Source organism: Thamnophis sirtalis, unplaced genomic scaffold (genome assembly GCF_051295495.1).
Source record: "Thamnophis sirtalis isolate CommonGarterSnake01/CBP01778 unplaced genomic scaffold, rThaSir2_p1.2 scaffold_14, whole genome shotgun sequence".
NCBI classification, from domain to species: Eukaryota; Metazoa; Chordata; class Lepidosauria; order Squamata; family Natricidae; genus Thamnophis; species Thamnophis sirtalis.
In genome coordinates, this window is record NW_028261394.1 from 10,689,784 (window position 1) to 10,712,364 (window position 22,581).

Here is a 22,581-nt window from a genome sequence, read left to right on the forward strand (position 1 = left end):
GATATTTTGTCGAGGAGCACCAAAGTCACACTAAGGGATAGAGACAAAACCCCACTTGAACAATGGGTCCTGGTAGACACCATGCTGGGTGCGGATCCTGTTCAGAGTTGACCAAAGCTGGTGAGGAAGGTCAAAACTCGGCACCTTTTGTGTAGGGTCATCTATATAACTGCCTGTACCTGGGCGTTCAGCAGCCCATTTGGCTTTCCACTGTGTGCTGATGTCAAAGTTGTTAAACAGCTGTTGAGTGAGTGTCGGAGAGTGCTTCCTAGATTGAAGCCTGCCAATTGACAGATGAGGAAGATCAGCTATTGTCAGCTATCCTCCTTCCCAACCTGGCTATGGGCGTTGGGAGTCCACCAATATCTGGGGCCACAGGAATAACAAAGACCGTGGTATGGGCTAAAGATGTTCTTCATTTCTGCCTTTGCCAATTGATTGGGTAGGTTGGGTCAAAAAAGCTGCTAAACCCCATTGGGCAAAGATGTCAACAGAATGGAGCAATCAAGGACGAGATAAACTGAACAAAACCAACACACGCAGCACCTCGTCAACTAGGAACTCATGCTAAAGTCACAAGGAAGCAGGAAAGGGAGAAGTCTTACTTGGTCTCTAGCAGCTGCGTATTCTCCATCAAGAGATTCCCCACTTCTTTGCCCATTCCTGGGGGAGGTGGGGGAAAAAAAATAAAAGCCGTACAAATGTTGACACATACATTTTGGCAAAAAGAAAAGAAATAATTTTCTTGTTCAAAAGCTTCTCATTAGTTACAAAGAATGGAAGGAATGGTATCAGAAGATAAGTTCCATTCATCCCAAAACTTCCTTCGGAAGGTAAGGTGGAAGATTATTTGGGGGGGCATGAAATGCTGGACCGCAGGTTTGCTGCCTATACTCTAAATAACTGTCTTTAAAAAAAAAAGTCTAGCTAAGGACAAGTTCAAACTACACTGGGTTGTTTTCACTCTGGATTTAAAGAACCATGGTTCTGCAAAGGCAGAATGGGGCAGAGGTCAACACACAAAATTCAGTAACTCTGGGTTCATTTTCTTGTTTAGCCCAGAAGCAAACTGAGCATCATTCACAGTCTAAAGTGTTTAACAGAATTGGTGCAATATTTTTTTAAAGGAGAAAATGACTAGATAAGTTTACTCTTCAAGGAAAGTTGATGCAAACAAGGAATAATTGTATTAAAAATTTCCTTTGGAGCTTAGCAGCCAATGGCAACCCCTTTGGTGATCACGGGATGGGAAGCTATGCATCCTTGGTCTGGCCATTCTTTGGACAGAAAACCACTAAGGAATCAAGGACTATGAGCCAGGCTGGGAAGTCCAAAAAAGCTTGCCAGAAAAACAAGAGCAGCGGCAAATCACCATCATATTGTTGGCAAGAACAAGTAGCAATTTGTCTGTGAAGTTATCAAGAGCTTATATCAAGGGAACCTTAATTTGCCTTCTTCACAGGTCAAAACACATTGCCAACCTTGGCTGAATTTAAAAAAAATACTAATTGGGATTGGTCCTGGTTTGCCTCTAGATCAGAAATACACGGAAAGAAATTCTGGCAGATAGGCTAGACTGAGAAAGCAAGAAAAGTTCTTAATAGTACAATCATCTCTCATTTCCATACTTTCCCCAAGAAATGTACATGAAGGTGGCCATGAAGTCCACCAAACCTATGCTCAACCTGAAGGGGATCTCATATTTCTACTTCAGCATGTCATTGCTAAATTGGTCCAACTATTAGAAGGCCTTCAGGTTCTTCTAACTTTCACCTGGCTCTTTTTTTAACCTAATACTTTGTTGACATAAAACGTTCATTCAACCGGAGAACAACTGCTCAATTTATCAAGGCCCCTGAAAGATCTGTATTCTCATGATATTGAATCGCTTTTTCTTGAAATCTAGAGGTATATACAGTACTGACAGAAGGAATTCCACAAGTGCATTCCAAACATGGCAGTCTTTCGTTTTTGAGAATTTTGAAGGGTTTTTCCACCAATAACAACCTTTCTCTCCCAAGGGTTTGAATAAACTGAGATGCTACCTCTGAATTAGATGGACCTCAACAGATGGAAGAGTCATTTGGTGGCCTTGGAATTCCCTAAGCTTCATCTAAGGCAAGTTCTACAAACAAAAGCTTCCTGTGGAGGTTCCTATCCTTGCAGCCAATTCAATTGCATTGAAGTTCATTCTTTGTAGGGCAGCGTTCACTTCAAAGCCCTGAGACCTTAACAGAGAAGAAACCGATTTCTTCCTTCACAAAATGGAAGTGGTACTACTTTGAATCATGCCGTCCCAATTCCAGATGTTTAAAAGAAGAGGTCTTCTAAAGTTCAATACAGAGCCAACCTCTGCCAGCATCCAAACTCTCTTCTACTTCACACTGCGTAGGAAAAATAAACTTTTTTTTAAAAAAAAAAATGCGGAGTCTGTTTAGGTTTCTTTCATGGGACAAATGCACACTCAGGACAAATGAAAAGTTAACAAGAGAATCATGGGAGCATACATAAGAAGTGAGAACACATCACAACACACCGGGGCAGTGCACAGACCTTCTTCCCACAATCAGATGGAGATGAGTTAGAGATGGCAGAGGAATGCCCACTTCCCAGGGAGAATGGAAAAGCAGCTGCAGTTGTGTTGAGAGGACATGAAGAGGTTAGTCCCTTTTGATGTTTCAGGCAGCATTTGATCTGCATGGAGCTTCGCAGGGCATAACCAAGAACTAAATCTTTGGGGGACATTAACAAGGAACTGCTCCTGGTCTTGCCCTTTTCCTTCTGAGTTCAATCTGGCTAGTGAAAGAGTCCAGGTATGATGCGTTTACTGTTTATTCTAGCACTCCTTGAACATTCAGAGAGAAAAGGTGAGCCTAAAGGAAGCCAAAGACAAATTCCTTGTGTGTCCAATCACACTTGGCCAATAAAGAATTCTACATTCTACAATGGGGTCTCTTGTAAGAATAGGAGACTTGGTCCATGCCATCCAATCATGATATTTAAGGCAGATTTTGAACGCAAGTTTCTTTAGATACGACCTTCTCCAATTTAGAATAGAAAGACGAGCTTTTAATCAGTAATAACACTAAACAAATAGGAGTCGGAAATCTCAGCTTGCCGCACCAAGAATCATCTGGTCATCTCTGAGTAGAACTCTTAGAATTGCCTTATATTTGAATATTCTTTTTTCCTTTTTTGGAAAAAAAAAAAAAGATCTGCAATGAAAATGACCCGAAGCAGTTTCAAACTGGCGGTGGAAAGAAGCTATGATAGAACATCTCTACGTACACAAAATTAGCAATTTGGGGAAAGCCTCTTTTTTTCCCCACCCACATTATTTTTCTGAAATGTGTGATTTTGAAAAGGCAAGTTTGGTGCACGAGTCAGGAAAAACTGCCCAACGAACTGCAAAGGAAGTGGGCTGCTTAAGACTGATCTTCCCATCAGCTTGCTCCAGGAGCAGAGTTCCCAAAAGACAGAAATGGAAGGGGGAAGGACCCATTTAATGGCTCCCTCTTGGAAGCTGCTTGAAACATCAAAGTGGGTAATCCCCTAAGTCCCAAGAGAAGAGGAAAGGACAATAATAGCTCCTAGATGATGGCAACTGAAGAAGATCTGCTTCTCAAGGAAAAAAGCACCTTCATTACCATCACAGGAATCAATACAAAAAAACATAAACCAAGTCCCAATGGATCCCAGAAAGAAGACAAAAAAAGGATGAAGAGATGCCAAGTGAAAGAAAAAGGGGAACACCCATAGGTTTTAAAACTGGCTTTCGCCTTACCAAAGAAATCATCCCGTACTATGAAAGTCATTGCATATGAGAGAAGAGGGAGCAAAGGATCCAGAGGGGAAGAGATACAGGAGAGAAAAAAAAGGGGGGGAAGGGGAAGGGGAGGGCAGGGAGAGAGAGAAAAAAGCAGCCATTAAATACAAGTCAGCAAATGGTGATAACCATCTTAGCACGTATGTGTATGGGGGAAAAAAATCATTTACATGACAGCAAGGCAATTCTTCACCAGTCTGATCCAGCTAGCAGAAGGACCTGCTTCTTGAGTGAAAACCAATCAAGTGGCAACTCCTGAGGACATCATTGTTCTCGCCACCTGAGTAACAACCACCTTTCGGCTTGTCCAGATGCGATAGGACAAAATACAGCCTTAGAGAAGTTCCAGAAGAATATAACTTCTGGCTCAAAAGCTTGAAAGAGCACCCTTTTCTTCCGATTTCAAAAGTACGTCTATCCCCAAAACCTTCTCCTCCTTTGGTAAATAAAGGGTTGTCTGTGTGGAGTCCTTGGTGCTCTCTGAACTTGGTTGTTTTCTTGCAGATGTTTCATTATCCAACTAGATAACATCTTCACTTTGAATGGCTATTCTAATCCTCTTCCTGTCTCCTACCCAGCCCCAGGCTGTGCTGCCTCTTGTCTCATCCCCTCTCTGGACTGTGCTCCCCCTTTCCTGGAAAATTGCTGTTTTGCTGTAGTCCATCAACCCAGTTTTTGTTCTGATCTAGCCTTCCCAAGAGCATGAAGCAAACTCCTTGTCCCGAGAAAAACCCCTTGTATTCATTTACTGTGAATTCTGCTCATTCACATCCAGCAAAGTCTTCCGAGGGAGGATTTAAAGTCACAGACCTTGTCTGGCTTGGAGAGCTGCCAGGCCGATATCTGCAAAACTTGGCAAGGAGTCTCGGAGAGTCACAAACCAATTAAGTGAACTAATTGTGTCCTGCAAACTCCACTCCCCTTTCTCTCCTCTTTTATTTCCTCTGGGAGGGGCCATTCATCCACCTGTGGCCTTGCTCCCAAGTCGACCCCTGTTCCTTAGCTGTTCCCTTCGTCTGGCAACTCTGCTCATGCACACACTGGAAACAGGCTCCAGCTGTTCTTCTGCCCCACTGCTGTCTGACTCTGAAGGCAGCTGATAACTGGCATACGGCTCTGGCCCCCTCTCTGCCTTCGACACAGAGCCCTCATCGGAGCCTTCCCCAGACTCCAGGACTGGCCCAGGTTCCTCCCCAACCCTCCTCACTGTCTGATTCTGCTGCCAGCTCTGCTGGTCGCTGGTGGGTCACAACAGTTTTCCCTTCATGGGCACCATCCTTCACATTGGGTAATGAAACATCTGCAAGAAAAAAACCAATCTCGGAGGGCACTGAGGACTCCTTAGTTCAACCTTGAGCTACAACCTTGAGCTACAAATATTCTCTTCTAAAGTGTTATCTAAAGGATTCTAAAGAAACCCGAATCAAAATCAGATACCCTGTGTTTGTGGGTTAGATCCAAATATTCTTTCTTTTTGAAAGAATGAGAGGGAGGTTTTGGGAAGAGCTCATTGCATTCAGGGAATAAGGAATTTGGGGATCCATCCCATGGTATCCTTAAGTCCGCCTCTCTGAACTGGAACATAGCAGATGAAGAATGCTGTTGCTCTAGGACCCTGTTTTTAATGTTATAACAGCAAGAACCTTTTCTCCTATTGAACAAAATTTCTGTGCCTGTCCTAGGCAAGATACACAAGTAACAAACAAACCAACAAAAAGTTTGGGGGAATGAACCATCGAAATCAAACTGTGCCTTTTCATCGGCTGCAACCAAATTGAAGATCTTCATTACTTATTCAATCATTCTCAAAAGCAAATGAAATAGGATTAAAGGGCATAAAATATCTCGGGTCCAACCCTGGGGATGCAGGCCGACTTCTGTAGCATTAAAACATAAAGGTAAAGTTTCCCCTCGCACATATGTGCTAGTTGTTCCTGACTCTAGGGGGCGGTGCTCATCTCCGTTTCAAAACCGAAGAGCCAGCGTTGCCCGAAGACATCTCCGTGGTCATGTGGCCAGCATGACTAAATGCCAAAGGCACACAGAACGCTGTTACCTTCCCACCAAAGGCGGTTCCTATTTTTCTACTCGCATTTTTACATGCTTTCAAATTGCTAGGTTGGCAGAAGCTGCGACAAGTAACAGGAGCTCACTCCGTTACACGGCACTAGGGATTCAAACTGCCCAAAACCCAACCTTCTGATCGACAAGATCAGCATCTTAGCCACTGAGCCACCGCATCCCTTTTTTAAAAACATAGAAACACCCAAAGTGTAAGGAAGAGCTCGTCTTCTCTTGGAGGAGGAGGAGGATGTGAGGAAAGTCCTAGCATTTTTACTCTCTCTGGAGAGAGTAGATGCTAGTATTTTTACTTTCTTTGGAGAAGCAGAGGGATGTGAAACTGGTAGCAACAAAGAGAGCAAACTGGGGGTTGATAAACCTTTTTCTATTAAAGGTTGCATTGGGGGGGGTGATGTTTCAGGGACTATGTTTCCAGAAGCTAGAAAAATAGTAAGTGAAAGCACAGCTTCTTTCTCTCTCTGCCATGTCCCTTTTTTTTCTCTCTCTCTCTACCACTATCATCTCATCTATCTATTTGGATTTCTGGGAAATTCACTTTATTTTTCTCTGTTTCCTTATCTTCTCCTTATGAGTTTTGGCCCAAAAACAGTACTCTTTCGGGCCGAGACTGAGATTAAACTGGAGAGCCAGGAAGAGGAAGTAGAGATGAGTGGCCTCAATTTTAACCTCAGTCTCTGGGCAGATTGGACATGAGAATACCCATCAGTGACCTCCCACAGGTCATTTTGGAGAACCACATAACCTGGTCTTGGCTGAGGCTAAATAACTCGAGAGCTGCAGGTAGCCTATCCTGACAAAAAAACCTCCCAATTTCAGAGATATAATGAAAACATTGGGTTTCTTGGTGCTGCTTCTACTGCTATCTTTAGAATAAGAAATGAATGAAACAAGGACTTAACAACTGCACTGGATTAATGTAAACAAGCTTTCTGGTTTTCCAGTGGCTAAATACAGTACTTAACTTGATAATGATATTTTTTGGGAATTCTGTAAGCCACTGGGTCTTAAAAAGCTGAAAAACTGGTTTGCCGAATTTTGCCACAAGTTGCTTTTAAGATATGCTAGATAAGGATGGCTTAATTGCAGGGGATATTAACAATAGGAGAACAGGATGGTGTAAGAAAGAAAATATCCTTAAAACAAGCTTTTCTTTATAATAATGTAAGTCAACTTTTATCAAAAGCTGCTGGAGTTAGATCGAGCAACTACCAAATCTATGTCCTTCTGTCCTCGAAGCTTAATCAGTGGGATGAACAACTAAAAGTGTTGCAGATAAGACTGGGAATTTGGGGGGGGGGGGAAATAGCCTAGAAAGAAGTGACAAATTACTGTGCTGAATCCATGGGGTCACCAAGAGTTAAGCTTCCATCCAAGGAAACCCTCTTTTAAAGCCAGTAGACCTCAAAAGAACTCTAGCAAAGAAGGGGAAAGTATAACTGTTCAAGTGAAGTAGTTCTCGATGATATGCGATCCAAGAAAAACAATATCTTGTGTTCTCCTCTAAAAGTCCCAGGATTATTATTAACAATGGGGGGAAAAGGAGAACATCACAAACCAACTCATTGTCCAGTAGTTGTTTCTCCCCCACTTATTAGTTTATCAGAAGTAGCGCCAGATCCATCCAGTTAATACTAATTAAGACAGTAATTTCATTCCGGCCACCCCTAAATATTGCAGGATTATAATTCTCATTATGCTTGACTGCAGACTGACCTGATTGGGGGATGAAGTCCAATCACAACACAAGGCTATATTTTAGAAATGGGTGATTTAAGCATCATTCTTCCAAATGGGTTTATTTTTTTAATCACCTAAGAATGGATGGATATTTAATTTCAGGCTTTGGTTCCTGACATGTCTTAATTAATAAAGAAAATACAGTCTTCATCCCATATATCAGGATATCCCAAAGGAGATGGGATCATGTGGACAGAGGGGATGGAGACTGCAGGAAGGAAATGGAAGCAAAACACAAAAAGTGAACTCTAACTGTCAGGAGCAAGCAGCCATCTTTTAATTTCTTTTAACAACCCCATAATCCCTTGCGGGGTGGAGTCTGGGAAGCTGAATGGAGCTAGCGGACTGTTTACTGGCCGGATACCCTTCCTGTTGCCAATGCGGAGTTTTGTTCAGCAGATATATTGTCAGTGTGCCCAGGGAGAGAGAAATACCTGCCTCTATATAGGACTGAACTCACAGCTTCCTGGTTGTGAGGTGAGAGCGCCACCTCTAGGCCACCGCGCCACACCTCAGGAGCAAGCAGCCACAGCCTCTCATAAATACCCAGTCAGTACCTTTATTGTTTGCCACATATGTTACAAGAATCTCCTCATACTGCTTGCCTTTCCCTGGAAATGACCAGATAAGGCTTAATGGCTCTTGGGGGAGGTCAAGCTTATGCTGTATGTGGCTGCACAATGATTCCAAGCTAGGTCCTTGCTTGACTCCTCCTTCCAGCCTAGCTGGCAGGTTCCCAACATCCACTGTCCAAACTAACAAAAGCAGGGAAAGGTAGAACCAAGTTAACAGAAGGAACTTTTGACAGGATTTGTTACATGTGAATATTCTCTGAATTTGTTTTAAAATTCTAGAAAAAAAAATTAAAAAAGGAAAAGGAGAAAACAAACCAGAATCTAAGGAGAGGAGAAATACACACCTGAAAATTCCCCTATGGGCCATGTCCCACGAAGCACAGAGAGAGGAAGGAGTGGAGTGGAGGGGGGGAGGGAAAAAAAGTCAATCAATGTCTAAAACCAACAACAATAAAAAAAATAATTCTTGGAATTTTTTTTTAATAACTCCCTCCTCCCTTCCCCAAGACGACGATTCTGCCGTTTCCGCATCAAAAGGCATGAAATCATAAAGACAAGGTCCGCCGTGACCATAAACAGCGTGAATTTACATGAGGAAAAGCATGAGGGGCATGAGAGGGGAAGGGTCGATGTTTCTGATGAAAATGGGGGTGAGGGGCTGGCAATCCCCTCATTCAACCTTGCTTTTTCTCACAGTAGCATCTGGTTTTCATTCGGGAAGAGTTTTCTCTTGCTTTCTTTGCATTGTTCTGCTTCCGGGACACCAAAGAAAAACATGAGCTTTTGTAACCAAAACCTCACTGAAACGCTTAGGAGTGTCCCGCCAGCATCTCCACCAAAACCTCAAGCATACCTTAGACAAAGGATAGACAAAGGATATTTGTCTTGTCCCACGATGGGGATATTTGTGTGTGTTCTTGAGTGGTTTGGATTCAGCTGTCACATCTGATGTATTTTATTTGTTTCTACCTCTCTATGGTGTGTGGACGAGGGAAGGAGGATGAAATAAGTTATGGTTTATTTCCGTCTGTAACCATGGCTTGCTTACGGATTGCAACGGTAGCTTAGCATGACATGCAAATGGAGAGTATCGTTTGTTGGTAGTTCTCTGTTTTGTTCGTGGTTTCTGTTATGTATTGAATGCATATAGTTGGGTTAAGCCCAGAAAAGCGCACAGAACACTGTTACCTTCCCACTGAAGGTGGTGCCTATTTTTCTACTTGCACTTTTACATGCTTTCGAACTGCTAGGTTGGCAGAAGCTAATGGGAGCTCAGTCCGTTATGCGGCGCTAGGGACTTGAACCGCTGAACTGCCGACTTTTCTGATTGACAAGCTCAGCATCTTAACCACCGAGCCACCGCGTTGCTATAGTTAACATTTAGGTCATCTAAAGGTTAGTTTTAGTTTAGCAGGGTTTAACACAACTATATACATTCAATATATAGGCCCTTTGGCCCTCAAACATCCTTCTAACTATCCTATAAGATGCCAAGTGAGCCCAACAATTAAAAACTGGCAGGAATGAAATAGGAATTGAGCAAACAAGCTTTGAGTGAGGTGCTGTGAAGACCTGGCTCTTCCCCACAAGAATTGGGCTAGGTTGAGGGAATTGAGCTAGGAGGCGCTTTGGTCTGGCAAATCTTTGCTTTACAGATGGTTGTGAGAAGATTAGGATCATTATATAGATGGCTGTATAAGTCAAATAAAGGTGTAAAGACAACAACAACCAGTAAGCTAAAGTTTGTTTAATAAACAAACGGTTTATTATCATGGTTTCTTAAATAAATTGCAACTGGCTGGGATTAATCCATAAAACATTGCTCATAAACCATAATGGCTGGGTGCACTCAACTTATTACAGCTATCTTCACTTAGCGACCACAACTGGAACCCAGAAACTTGATTGTTTAAATGAAGTGGCTGCTAAGGGAACCTGTGACTGTACAAATTATTTGCTTTGTTTTAAACTCATGGATGTGCTATCCACTCTATATCTTATTTGCTTTACTAAATGCTTTTTGAAATCTTTGCTACAAATCTCTAACGTGCATAACTGGATAGGCTGCTTGTTTCTTGCAAGTGGAGAAAAAGTGAGAACAAAACATGATTCCAACCGGAGAATCCAGCTTTTTAAAGAAAACAATGGCATCTTTTATAAAGGCATAGGAAACTCTATGGTTAGGACGAGTAACTCCCTCAAAGGTGGGAGAATTGCATAGGCAAGATTCTTAGTACCCTGAGAGTAACAAAGGCATAATTACACCACAAAACTCTTTCCCAATCTCGAAACTAATGGAATAAATTAAGCAAATTAATTAGAAAATGCAGAACAAAAAATATTCACAGATGTTTTAAGAGGATGCGTTTATATATACCACAGAATTCTACAGAATGCATAACCCTGATTGGTAAATAATTGCCTTTTTTATACCTATGCACTCCGGCATACATTAGATAAATCTTAGAATTTGAATTCAAATGCCACCGATTGGTTCCCCCTTTTCTTTTTTTCTAGATATTTAAATTATACAGTTAAATATCTACTGACATTGTATAAATTTGGGTCCAAAACCTACTTCAAAGTATTGCTGTGAGGGTAATCGAGGTAAGGATTTTAAAAGCCATGCCTTTGAAATAATCTTTACCTAGTAGATCTGCTCCTTCATCCACATCTCCAATGGCCTCTGAGCCCACTTCAGTAAGCTCGGTATACAGGGAATCAGTATTGATGCCAAAAGCTTTATTCACTATTCCTTGTGTTGGGCTATTCACATAAGAAGAAAAATTAGAAACACGTTGCAGCAAGGGATATTTTCGTTTTCCTCTCTTAATCACAGAAGGCAGTTTTTCCACCCAAAATACATTTTTTAACCCTTATCCCAACCAGCAAGGGCATGTGGAAAGAAACACAGGAAAGAAACCAGGAATTTGTAAAGAGACAGTATCTGGAAAATACATTGTACCTCGCAGAGAAATGGGAATTTATATATAATAAGGAAAAGAGAAAGATGAGAGGAAAGGGAAGTGGAGAGATGAAGGGAGAGAGGAAAGTGAAGTAGAGCAGAGAGGAGGGGAGGAGAGAAAAGTTGAGGGAAGAGGAGAAGAAAGAGGAGGGAAGTAGAGAAGGGAAAGGAGGGAAGGAAATGGACGAGGGGAGAGGAGTAGGAGAGAGGGAAGGAGAGGGAAATGGGGAAGAGGAGAGAGAAGAGGGGCGAGGAGAAGAGGAGGAGAAAGAAGTAGAGAGGGGAAAGGAGAGAGATAAATATATAGAATGTTATGGCGCAATTATGAAAATAATGTCTATAACTATGATGTACAACATTATGTATTTAAAAGAAATTATAAATGTATGATTAAGAGGCTATTGGTTATAATCAGGGTGTATAAAACTATGTATATTCAAAAGGGACTGGATGCAGCCAGTACACTCCTGCAGCAAAACTGGAAATGTGATGTATTATAAAGAAAAATATACAATAAAAGTATTTATTTTTAAAAAAGAAACCAGAAATTTTTAACTGACTGTCCAGCAGTGTTACTCAACCTTGGTACCTTTAAGATGTATGGACTTCAACTCCCAGGATTCCCCAGCCAGAGGAATTCTGGGAGTTGAAGTCCACACTTTAAAGTTGCCAAGGTTGGAAAACACTGCTTTAGCAGGACAGATGCTCTACAAGGAGTTGATTTAAATGACAGTGAGTAGAAATTAGACCAGCTTTATAAACTAGGGTATCTGTTTTAACAATTTCCCAATATTTGAAGCCTTTAATAGTTAAGTTTGCCCCCAAAGCATTCCAACCTGTTCCCTGGGCGTTCCAGTCTGGGGTCCTGGCACATGTCCAACTCTGGAGTAGAGTCAATATCTTGAAAATCCGACCCTTCGTCACTGCTTCCCATTCCTGTAACAAAGGCATGGAAACTAGTAGTGGGATTCAAATTTTTTTACTACCGGTTCTGTGGGTGTGGCTTTGTGGGTGTGGCAGGGGAAGGTTACTGCAAAATCCCCATTTCCTCCCCACCCAACTAACCTGCTTTCCAGCTCCATTCTCCTGTTCAGGGCAACAAAAGAAGATCGGCTGGGAGGCAGCCAGGGCAGGGCCAGCCTATTTCCCTGTTCTCTGAACTATTCAAAATTTCTGCTATCAGTTCTGCAGAACTGGTCAGAACTGGCTGAATACCACCTCTGATGGAAACCATGTATGCTCTGGAACCAACAAAGCATTTGGACCAGAGGTCGTATTCAGCCAGTTCTGACCAGTTCTGCAGAACTGGTAGCAGAAACTTTGAGTTGTTCGGAGAACTGGTAAATACCACCTCTGGCTGGCCCTGCCCCCATCTATTCTCTGCCTCCCGGGTCCCAGCTGATCAGGAGGGAATGGGGATTTTGCAGTAACCTTCTCCTGGAGTGGGGTGGGAATGGAGATTTTACAGTATCCTTCTTCTGCCATGCCCACCAAGGCACCCCCACCAAGCCGTGCCACCCCCACCAAGCCTTGCCCACAGAACCCACAGTAGTAATATTTTTTAAATCCCACCACTGATTTGGACTAAACATACGTCAATGTTCTCTTCTCCTTCTTTTGAAAAACAAAAGCCAGCCAGGGGTGGGATTTGGTAGTTCTGCGAACCAGCCGTAACGTTAGCTACTGGTTCTCCTGAACCCAGGCAAACCTGTAGCAGCCCACCCCTGGACTCCCTTCAGATTAATTTCAGGGCCACAAAACTAGCCAGGTGGATGATGAGAAGCTAAGAAGTTAAGCAGGTACACTCTACCTATGCTCACGTTCCGTGTCTCCTGGACCACTTGAACTTCCATATTTCGGCTGTTCCGTTTCTCCCGAGACCGTTTGTTGTTTTTGGAGGTGACGTAGTCGTTCATCGACTGAAGGCTGTCATTCAAGGGGGTCACAGCAGCCGAGGGCACCGAGGACGTGGGAGTGTTAGATTTTGTTCCTGTGGTGCTGGGCGTGGCGGCTACAGAGGACTGTCCGGACTCCGACATTTCATCAGGTGGACACTGGTGTGCAACGGGGTTTGCAGAGAGGGGAGAGAAGAAGAAAAAAAGGCAAGGTATCCAGACCAATCTTTTTTTTTTTCCCCCTGGCTCTATTGCTGCCTTTGGAGCATTAAGAAGTATGAGCGTTAAGACTCTTAAGCAACAGCAATGGAAACCACGAAATGAACAACAGTGGGACACAAAGTTTCATGGTTGAGGAACATCTTTGCTGTCAGGACGGCAAGGTCTTGAAATGAATCCATTGGGGCCTGAATGTTGGCATTGCCAAAGCCAGATGAGCAAGTGCCCAAACCTTTCCCTCCGCCCTGCAACTTCCCTTCTGCCCAGCAGGCTGCTAGAAGTGGGCCTGCTTATTCTGGCTACATCTCCATTCACTAGCAACGGGCTTCCAAAATTAAGTCAGTAACTGCACGTGGTTGTAGCTGCAACTCCTTACAACTTCTTCTCAGACTTAAACTTCTTAATATGCTATAAAATCCACATCGTATCCCCTACACCCGTGATGGTGAACCTATGGCACGCGTGCCACAGGTGGCATGCAGAGCCCTCTTTATGGGTGCATGTGCCATCGCAGATGCTCTTCTGGTTTCTGGCATGCACAGGTGTTTGGGATTCCAGCGCTCTGGCATGCACAAAGACCAGCTGGCTGGCATGCATGTGAATGCCGAAAACCCAAAGACCAGCTGGCCAGCATGCGTATGCTTCAGGTTTCCGGCACTGGGGGCCCCGCATGTGCACAGGTGTTCCAGTTTGGGCACTCAGTGCCAAAAAGGTTCGCCATCACTGCCATACACCCTAGGGTGCCTAATTAATCACCGCCTTCTTTTAGTCAACTCCAAAAGAGCTCCACTATGTTAAACCGGAGATAAGCGACTCATCCTCTTCTACTTGTTCTGAACCAATCCCACTAACTCTTGCCGCTAAATCTTAAATTCATAACATTCGGTGGGCAGCAGCAGGTTGGTTTGGTTTGGTTTGGTATATTGGATTTATATGCTGCCCTTCTCCCAAGGACTCAGGGCGGCGTACAACATTAAAAAAGCACATATTACAAAAGTTAAAATAGAATATCCCAAACAAACCCAATTAGGATTAACAATAACATTTTTTTTAAAAAAAATTCAATTAAAATTAACAATGATCAATAATTTTGTTTTGTTTTGTTCAGGCCAGGCTGGCTTGCTGGAAAAGCCAACTTTTTAGGGCGCGTCAGAAGGACTGGAGGTCGGGGATTATACGAAGCTCCGGGGGCAGCTCATTCCAGAGGGAAGGCGCTTCAACTAATAGCAATCAAGAACTTGAACAGCTGAGACACATATGAATTTTGAGCCCAACAATATAACCTTCGGGAGTTCTTCGGGATTGGGCGGCATATATATTTATTAAACTTTGAACTTTGAACCTCCTGGAGCAGGAAGTTCATGGCTAACCCAGTCCTTCCCCTGTTGAATGCATGCAAATGGAGATACCACCTACCACCTTTCTTCCAATGGGACAATGGAAAGAGGCTGTGCAAAGAGAGCCTCTTTCTTCATGGCCCGTATACAATTTTGGATGAAAGAGAGACAGCAAAATGGAGTCTCCTCTCCCTCAAGCTCAAGCCCTTCCCATTTTAGTGTTGTTTCAGTAGCAACCAGTTCAACACCCAGTTTGAGGGAGACGTCTAATGGAAGCAAAATAGCTTGAGCTAAACAAAGATACTGCTAATTTTTAAGGGGCCACATTCATATCAATGACAATGAAGACCATGAAAAGATGGCTGCTTAACCCTTTGCAGCCGTTTACATCTTCGGGCAGGTCTTGTTTTGAAGTCGCCTACATCATACGCGGGTGAGATTCAAAACAATCCATCCATGATTAAACATGAGAAGATCATTTAACTAAACAGTAGTGTGTTTCCTGTGCAGAAAGAACTAATTTTCTTCAGAGTTTTGGGCCCACTGGGGTGATTAGCTGTTGGCATAAAGGTTTGCGTGACTACAAGCAAATGACGGAGAACTAAGTTCTCACTGCAGTCTGTCAATCAGAAAGGGATAAAGCCATAACAAGCCTACTATACTATGCTGTTTCCAGGACTAAGGGTAATAAACCACATTCTTGTCGAAAAGGAAGAAGAGTACTAGGGATGGTTTAAATTATAAAAATCCCATCCTTGAAACAATGACCCCAGATGATGAGGCACAAACATTGCGGGTTCTAGAGGAAAATTATCAGACTGAAACCACAAAAAAGGGAAAATTGATTCAACACGAGATAAAAATATTGTCCTGACCTAGGCTTCCCCAAAAAGCACCAGGCAGAGTCCTGGTCCCGACAAAACCCCTTTTATTAAAGGAATGTGAATTCCTCTCCTTCACGTTCAGCAAGGCCTGGCAAACAAAAATATTTCCAAGGAATATTTATGACCACAGATCTGATCTATCTTGGAAAGCTGCCATGTAAATATTTCTCCAAATGAGGTGTTGGGCAAGAAAAGACTGGGCACAGAGTCTCCGAGATTCATGGAAAGAGCTTCACACTCCTGAAATGAATCTAAAGACTGAATGAACGAATTGTTCCCTGCAAAAGCCCCCTCCCCTTTCTCTCCTCTTTTATTTCCTATGGGAGGGGCCATTCACCGTCCACCTGTGACTTTACTCACTAGTCTACCCTGATTTCTGAGCTGTTCTTTTCTTCTGGCAGCTCTGTGCATACGCACACTGGGAACAGGCTCCAGCTGTTCCTCTGCCTCACTGCTGTCTAGCTCCGAAGGCACCTGATCACTGCTAGACAGCCTCAGCCCTTTCTCTGCCTCCAATGCAGAGCCCTTGGTCCAAGTCATCTCTAGCCTCCAGGACTGGCCCATGTTCCTCCCCAACTTCCTCACTGTCTGACTCTGCCGCCAGCTCTGCTGGCCACTGGTGGGCCACAACAAATATTAAGCTTTTCTCATTAGGGAAAGGACTGTTCCTGGAGGGAGGGGCCCCTTCATTTCATTAGAATTCCTACTTCCCCCAGGTTTGTTAGAGCTTGAATTTGATTATTTTCGGGCCCATTCCAACTATATGAACATTTTGGCCCCATCTTTCTTCCCTGCCCTTTAGGGAGCCGTACCTTCACCTCTGATAATGCTCCAAAATAAGAAGTGTAGCAAATGAGCATGAAAAGGCTTACAGCATCAGGTCATAACATATTCTGAGGTCCTTCTAACATAGCTAAGCTCAACCTCCCAACGGATCCAATCCGGATAATCAAAAGGGAGGCATGTGGGAAGATGCAAAAGAGCCATCAGTTGCCTATTCCTGGAAAGGCAGAAAATGTTAAACAAGCAAATGGGCTGGGAGTGGGGGGGCGGGGGGGGAAATGGTTTAGGCTGCAAAGGGTTACAGACACAAAGGGTCCTTCTCCCCTGATGGAAAACAGAATCAGACAAGTAGGCAGGGAAGCTTCTCATTTCCATGATAGTTGTAAAAAAACCTTGTAGACGGAGTTGGACTGCAGCTGACTGAGGTCACTCAGGTGCCAGTGGTCCACTGCGGGGGCAATCTTGGCCCCCACCTGCCCACGTACCATATCATCTGTGAGGGGGATGTTCAGAGAATTTGGACGCCTCTTCATGCTAGAATGAGAGAGCAAGAGAAAAGAGAGGAGAAAGGGTCAGTGAAAACACGGCAGGCTGGAATGCATCAAAAGCACAATTAAAAAAAAACTTGCCATAATAAATAGCATTCAGAATAACAAAGTTGGAAGGGACCTGGGAGGTCTTCTAGTCGAACGCTCTGGTGAAGCAAGAGACTATGCTCCATAGAAGAGAATATTTGTAGCTTCGGGTTGAACTGTGGGGGTCCTTGCTCTGTCTGGTTGTTGTTTTCTTGCAGATGTTTCATTACCCAATTAGGTTACATGATCAGTGGTAAACCAACCCCCTCTTAGCGCTGATGATGTTACCTAATTGGGTAATGAAATGTCTGCAAGAAAACAACCAAGCTAAGAGGCCACCAAGAACCCCACAGTCCTCCTCATCTTCCTCCTCCTCCTATGTCTCATCCCATCCCATTCCCGTCTAGCGCTGATGATGGTACCTAGTTGGGTAATGAAACGTCTGCAAGAAAACAACCAAGCTAAGAGAGCACCAAGGACCCCACAGTCTTCCTCCTGTTCCTCCTTGTCTTCTTCCTCCTCCTCCTGTATGTGCCACCACATCCTGTTCCTGTAAGCTTCCATATAATTCCTCAGCGCTGTCTTTCTCAAGCTCAACACTGAAAGTCAGTTGACGTCCACCTCTCTTCCAGCTTAAGAGGCATCAAATAAATGATTTAACTGTCTCACAATGACAGCCATTTTCCATTTAAAGAACAACATCCACATTAATTGGGGAAATGATCTAGGTCAGGGCTCGGCAACCTTAAACACTCAAAGAGCCATTTGGATCCATTTCCCACAGAAAAGAAAACACCAGGAGCCACAGAACCTACCGGGGGTCGAAAAGCTCAATAAATCGCATGTTGGTGGGTGGCACACATTAGCGGTTGTGACACATATTTTCAGCGACAGGGAGCCGCAGCAGAGGGATGAAAGAGCCACATGCAGCTCCAGAGCTGATCTAGGTGCTGAAATCTTAAGCACCACCGCTTGGGGAACAAATACACTTCACAGTGTTCTTCCCTATCCACATTCCTGACCACTAAGTTCAGAATATTCCTTATTCCAAGTGTATTTATAAATCAACCATCTATCAAAAAGCAACTCTGGAAGGCATACAGAAAGTTGGTCTACTAGTTCTTTTTAGTCAAATAAAGTCAAGTTTCCAATTCAAGTGCAATTTCTTCTGATGAATGTGTCCATGTGGGTTTTGTTTTTGACAACAACACACAAGTAGTTTGCCACTAGATTTTCCATTTAACTCTCCATGATTAGCGACATTTGGCTAAGCATTTACATTCACGTTTAAATGTTAAATAATTCTGGTTTCTACCACACGCTAATAGGTGTCATACTAGAATTATTAAGATAAAGGTAAAGGTTCCCCTCACACATCTGTGCTAGTCGTTCCTGACTCTAGGGGATGGTGCTCATCTCTGTTTCAAAGCTGAAGAGCCAGCACTGTCCCAAGACATCTCCGTGGTCATGTGGCCGGCATGACTCAACACCAAAGGCGCACGGAATGCTGTTACTTTCCCACCAAAGGTGGCTCCTATTTTTCTACTTGCATTTTTTACGTGCTTTCGAACTGCTAGGTTAGCAGAAGCTGGGGCAAGTAATGGGAGCTCACTCCATTACGCGGCGCTAGGGATTCGAACTGCCGAATTGCCGACCTTTCTGATCGACAAGCTCAGCATCTTAGCCACTGAGCCACCGCATCCCTAGAATTATTATCTCCCATCAAAATATTAACTAGGTTTAATCATGTTTCGCTTCCAGACATGTTCCTCAAGGTGTGTTGAGGGCTGCCTCGTGTTACCCCTGTCTGCTAGCAATAGCACTTACACTTATATAGTGCTTCACAGTGCTTCAAAGTCCTCTCTAAGCGGTTTACAGAGTCAGCCTCTTGCTCCCAACAATCTGGCTCTTCATTTTACCCACCTCAGAAGGATGGAAGGCTGAGTCAACCTTGAGCCTGCTGAGATTCAAACTGCCAAATTGCAGGCAGCTGGCAGTCAGCAGAAGTAGCCTGCAATACTGCACTCTAGCCACTGCGCCACTGTGGCTGGTGGACAAGACGAAAACAAACTGGTGGAGGCTGGGTTCAGATTCCACCAAAATTAGATGAAAATATATTTACTACATCAACCATTTTTTTTCCTTCTGCCACTCTCTCTTCACCAGGTAGCTGTGAAGAGGGGCACAGATTGACCTTGCCAGCGATTGGCTTCTTGAAAAATGGGTTTCAAATCTTGCACACCCAAACCACTTAGGACCTAAAGTTGCTTGTCTTGCTCTAAATGGTATGTGGATTTTGCCAGTATTTTAAATAAGATCCTTTTTCGGATTGTCTTGGAAATTGTTAGGAGATAGATATACAAAGCATGGGCTCTGCTACTGAATGATAGATCTTGTTAAGATCAAAAGAATGTATGACAAATAGCCCAACATTTTATTAATTAAACAATGACAAGAAGCACAGAACATTATATTCTTTCTCTGTTCAATCTTAAGTGCAGATTGGCTGTGGCAAATTGACTAAAAGCACTGGATAACAATTTGGGAAACTCTAAAGTAAAAGTCCAGAAGAGCCTTCACAGCCTTGAAATTATCTTGAGTTCAGTTACTGAAATAACATTCTATCTAAGACAGTTGAATTGCTCTGAAAATAAAAGAGGACTGAGAAGATCATGGCCATGACTCAGACACTTTGGAATAGAAATAAGATAAAAACACGATCAAAAGAACAAGGGATTGTTATAAGACACTTAATGTGTAACTTAATCCTTCTTGACTATGTTAAGAGAGATTGACTGATAGGAATGAAAGTCAGATAGTACAAATCTATCTAAGATTGGGTTACTATCCTTTCTTTTTCCCTTGTTTTTCCCAATGGGGGTGTGTTTCATTTTCCAGTTGTTGTCCTTTTCAAAGTTGAAAGTAGAAGGGCAAAAATACGAATTCTCCAGTTCCTAGTTTAGTAAAACACAACTGATGTGTCCAAACGACATGGAACTCCCCATGAAATCGTATTATACTCCAACATGAGAATGTGGTTCATACACCGCCAAAGTAGGGTGAAATGCTAAATGTCGAACATCAATTTTGTCTAATCTCTTCTGCTAGCTAAGCCGCACAAATAAAAAATTGGGAGGAGGTTTTGCTCAAGCAGCTCCGTGTGTGGAGGGAGTGATTTCCTCCCAACAAAAAGAGCTTCTTTCTGGACCTATCTCACCCATGTTTTCATTTTTCTGAGAGAGAAAAGATAGCTTCCAGCTCTGACAAAGATATTTCGATATGATAATGAACTCCAGTTTCAACCAGTTTATAAACATTTCTCCTTTCTTATCCTAAAGATAAGAGATGGTTGATATAAGAATCAAACTTCTCCTTGCGTGACTCGGCTTTGGATTCCAAATGGGGTTTTAATCCATGGGAGAAGCAGCTCAAAACTTCAAATGTAAAACTGAAGGTTCTGGAGGAAGCAACGAGGGAAAAGGCTGATGAGACTCCCTTAAATTCCCCTGTGGAGAAGAAGTCATATTAAGGGGATAAACAGGAACAAATGTAATTTGCCTCCTGGGTGGTGGTTAATAAAATCTCCAAACTGCTCTCTTTTCCAAAAATTTGCCCCTCGAGGACACGGACTTCTACCCTAGCAGGAGGCTAAGATGGGCTCTTAGAACTTTCTTAGGGGAAAAAACGAATTATCTTTCCCCTATATTTTATTGTAAAGGTAAAGGTTCCCCTTGCACATACTGTATGTGCTAGTCTTTCCCGACTCTAGGGGGCAGTGCTTATCTCCATTTCAAAGCCAAAGAGCCAGCGCTGTCCGAAGACATCTCCATAGTCATGTGGCTGGCATGACTAAACACCAAAGGCGCACCGAACGCTGTTACCTTCCCACCAAAGGTGGTTCCTATTTTTGTACTTGCATTTTTACGTGCTTTCGAACTGCTAGGTTGGCAGAAGCTGGGACAAGTAACGGGAGCTCACTCCGTTACGCAGCGCTAGGGATTCGAACCACCGAACTGCCGACCTTTCTGATCGACAAGCTCAGCGTCTTAGCCACTGAGCCACCGTGTCCACTGCATTAGCAGCAGTACAGAATAGCAAACTGATTGGTGATCAGAAGTTACATGACGATGGCGAACATGACGATGATGATGATAAGAAAAAAAAACTCAACCCCTTCCCCAGCTTAGAAAAAGTCCGCCAAATTACCTTTTTCTCCATGATGGGTGGTGACTGAAGTGACAAACACAGAACAGCCAACACAAGAGAGGTAATGGCACAAGAAGCAAGACAAGAGAACAACCATTAGAGTGTGAGACTCGTGCAAGCATGCATTGACATGCGCAGACAACATGCTCATTTGAACAGAGATTGACATGCTGGCCCAGAGCCACAAAAAGCACATTGTGAAGCAAGGATGGTACTATCGTATGTACAGTTACACTGCGTTGCTGGTCTCCTATCTCAACATCAAGTGATGTTTCTTCATTGTACATCATTATCGTGAGACATTTTTGCAAAGATTGGAAGTAGTTGTTTCAACACTGATTCCACGGTTTTATCATTCCAACAATGGTCTCTGCATTCATGGCAGAAGATGGCAATTGTATAACATTTGCAAAAGATAAAGTTTCCCCTCGCACATATGTGCTAGTCGTGCCCGACTCTAGGGGGCGGTGCTCATCTCCTTTTCAAAGCCAAAGAGCCAGCGCTGTCCGAAGACGTCTCCGTGGTCATGTGGCTGGCATGACTCAACTCCGGAGGGGCATGGAATGCTGTTACCTTCCCACCAAAGGTGGTTCCTATTTTTCTATTTGCATTTTTACATGCTTTAGAATTGCTAGGTTGGTAGAAGTGGGGCAAGTTAACAGGCGCTCACTCCATTACACACTAGGGATTTGAACCGCTGAACTGCCAACCTTCTGATCGACCAGTTCAGCGTCTTAGCCACTGCCCCCCTCTTTGCAAAATATAGTAAGCCAAAATTTTCTAGAATTCTTGTTTTGGAGTAGAATTCTTTGAAACAAGCCAGGAATCAGAAACCAAGAACACGTCATAGCTTTTTAGTTCTAGCTTCCTCTTGGGAGTGGATCAAATAAAAATTGTGGGGGGGGGGGGGTAATAGTATTGAAACAGATAATAATTACATGTGACTAGATCTTATAATGTTACATTGAAGGACAGAGACTACTTGAATGGAAGACTCTGGACATAACCCTTAATGCTTAACTCATTTCATAATCTCAGGAATATATAAATATGTATTTCTCCCTGTGTAATTCCTTTTTCTTTTTTTAATCCTATAGAGCCAAATCTTTGATCGTGAAAGTAGAGAGAGAAAGGATTAAACATCCCAAAATAAATCAGTCCCTTTTTATGTGGAAATAACTACTCCTGTTCTAATCATGGTTTTTCCATGTAATATTTCATCTGACTTATTGACAATTTTCTACTAAAACTGTACCAGGAAACACACGTGCAGATATACTGTATGTTCTAATAAGAACTGCTGATTTCCTCCTAATGGTGACAACTGGGAAGAAAGTAGCAAGTAAGTTTATAAATTGGCTTTTGGTTGCCTTCATCTAAAAACTCAAGAATTGTTTATTGGTTGTGGAGGACTGGAGGTATACATTTCATCAGTGAATTCCCAAAACGGCTTACAAATTGCCAACATTTCAGGGAAAAATTCAAAACTTTAAAAAT

At 43.0% G+C, this 22,581-nt stretch overlaps 1 protein-coding gene across 15 annotated transcripts in view; it reads right to left on the minus strand.

Moving 5' to 3' along the window:
• Positions 1–22,581, minus strand: part of MAPK8IP3 (mitogen-activated protein kinase 8 interacting protein 3) — a 70,366-nt gene that overhangs the window by 32,190 nt on the left and 15,595 nt on the right. For 4 of the 15 annotated variants that reach the window (XM_087729373.1, XM_087729370.1, XM_087729368.1 and 1 more), the window contains exons 5-12: positions 21,085–21,108; positions 16,696–16,837; positions 12,996–13,239; positions 12,022–12,121; positions 10,868–10,986; positions 8,565–8,576; positions 3,785–3,802; positions 606–663 (exon numbers count right to left, since the gene is read on the minus strand). In XM_087729373.1, the coding sequence (XP_087585499.1) occupies positions 606–663; positions 3,785–3,802; positions 8,565–8,576; positions 10,868–10,986; positions 12,022–12,121; positions 12,996–13,239; positions 16,696–16,837; positions 21,085–21,108 (717 nt within the window). The remainder of the gene's footprint in view (positions 1–605; positions 664–3,784; positions 3,803–8,564; positions 8,577–10,867; positions 10,987–12,021; positions 12,122–12,995; positions 13,240–16,695; positions 16,838–21,084; positions 21,109–22,581) is intronic. The other 11 variants (XM_087729381.1, XM_087729376.1, XM_087729375.1 and 8 more) reach the window with 5 other exon arrangements.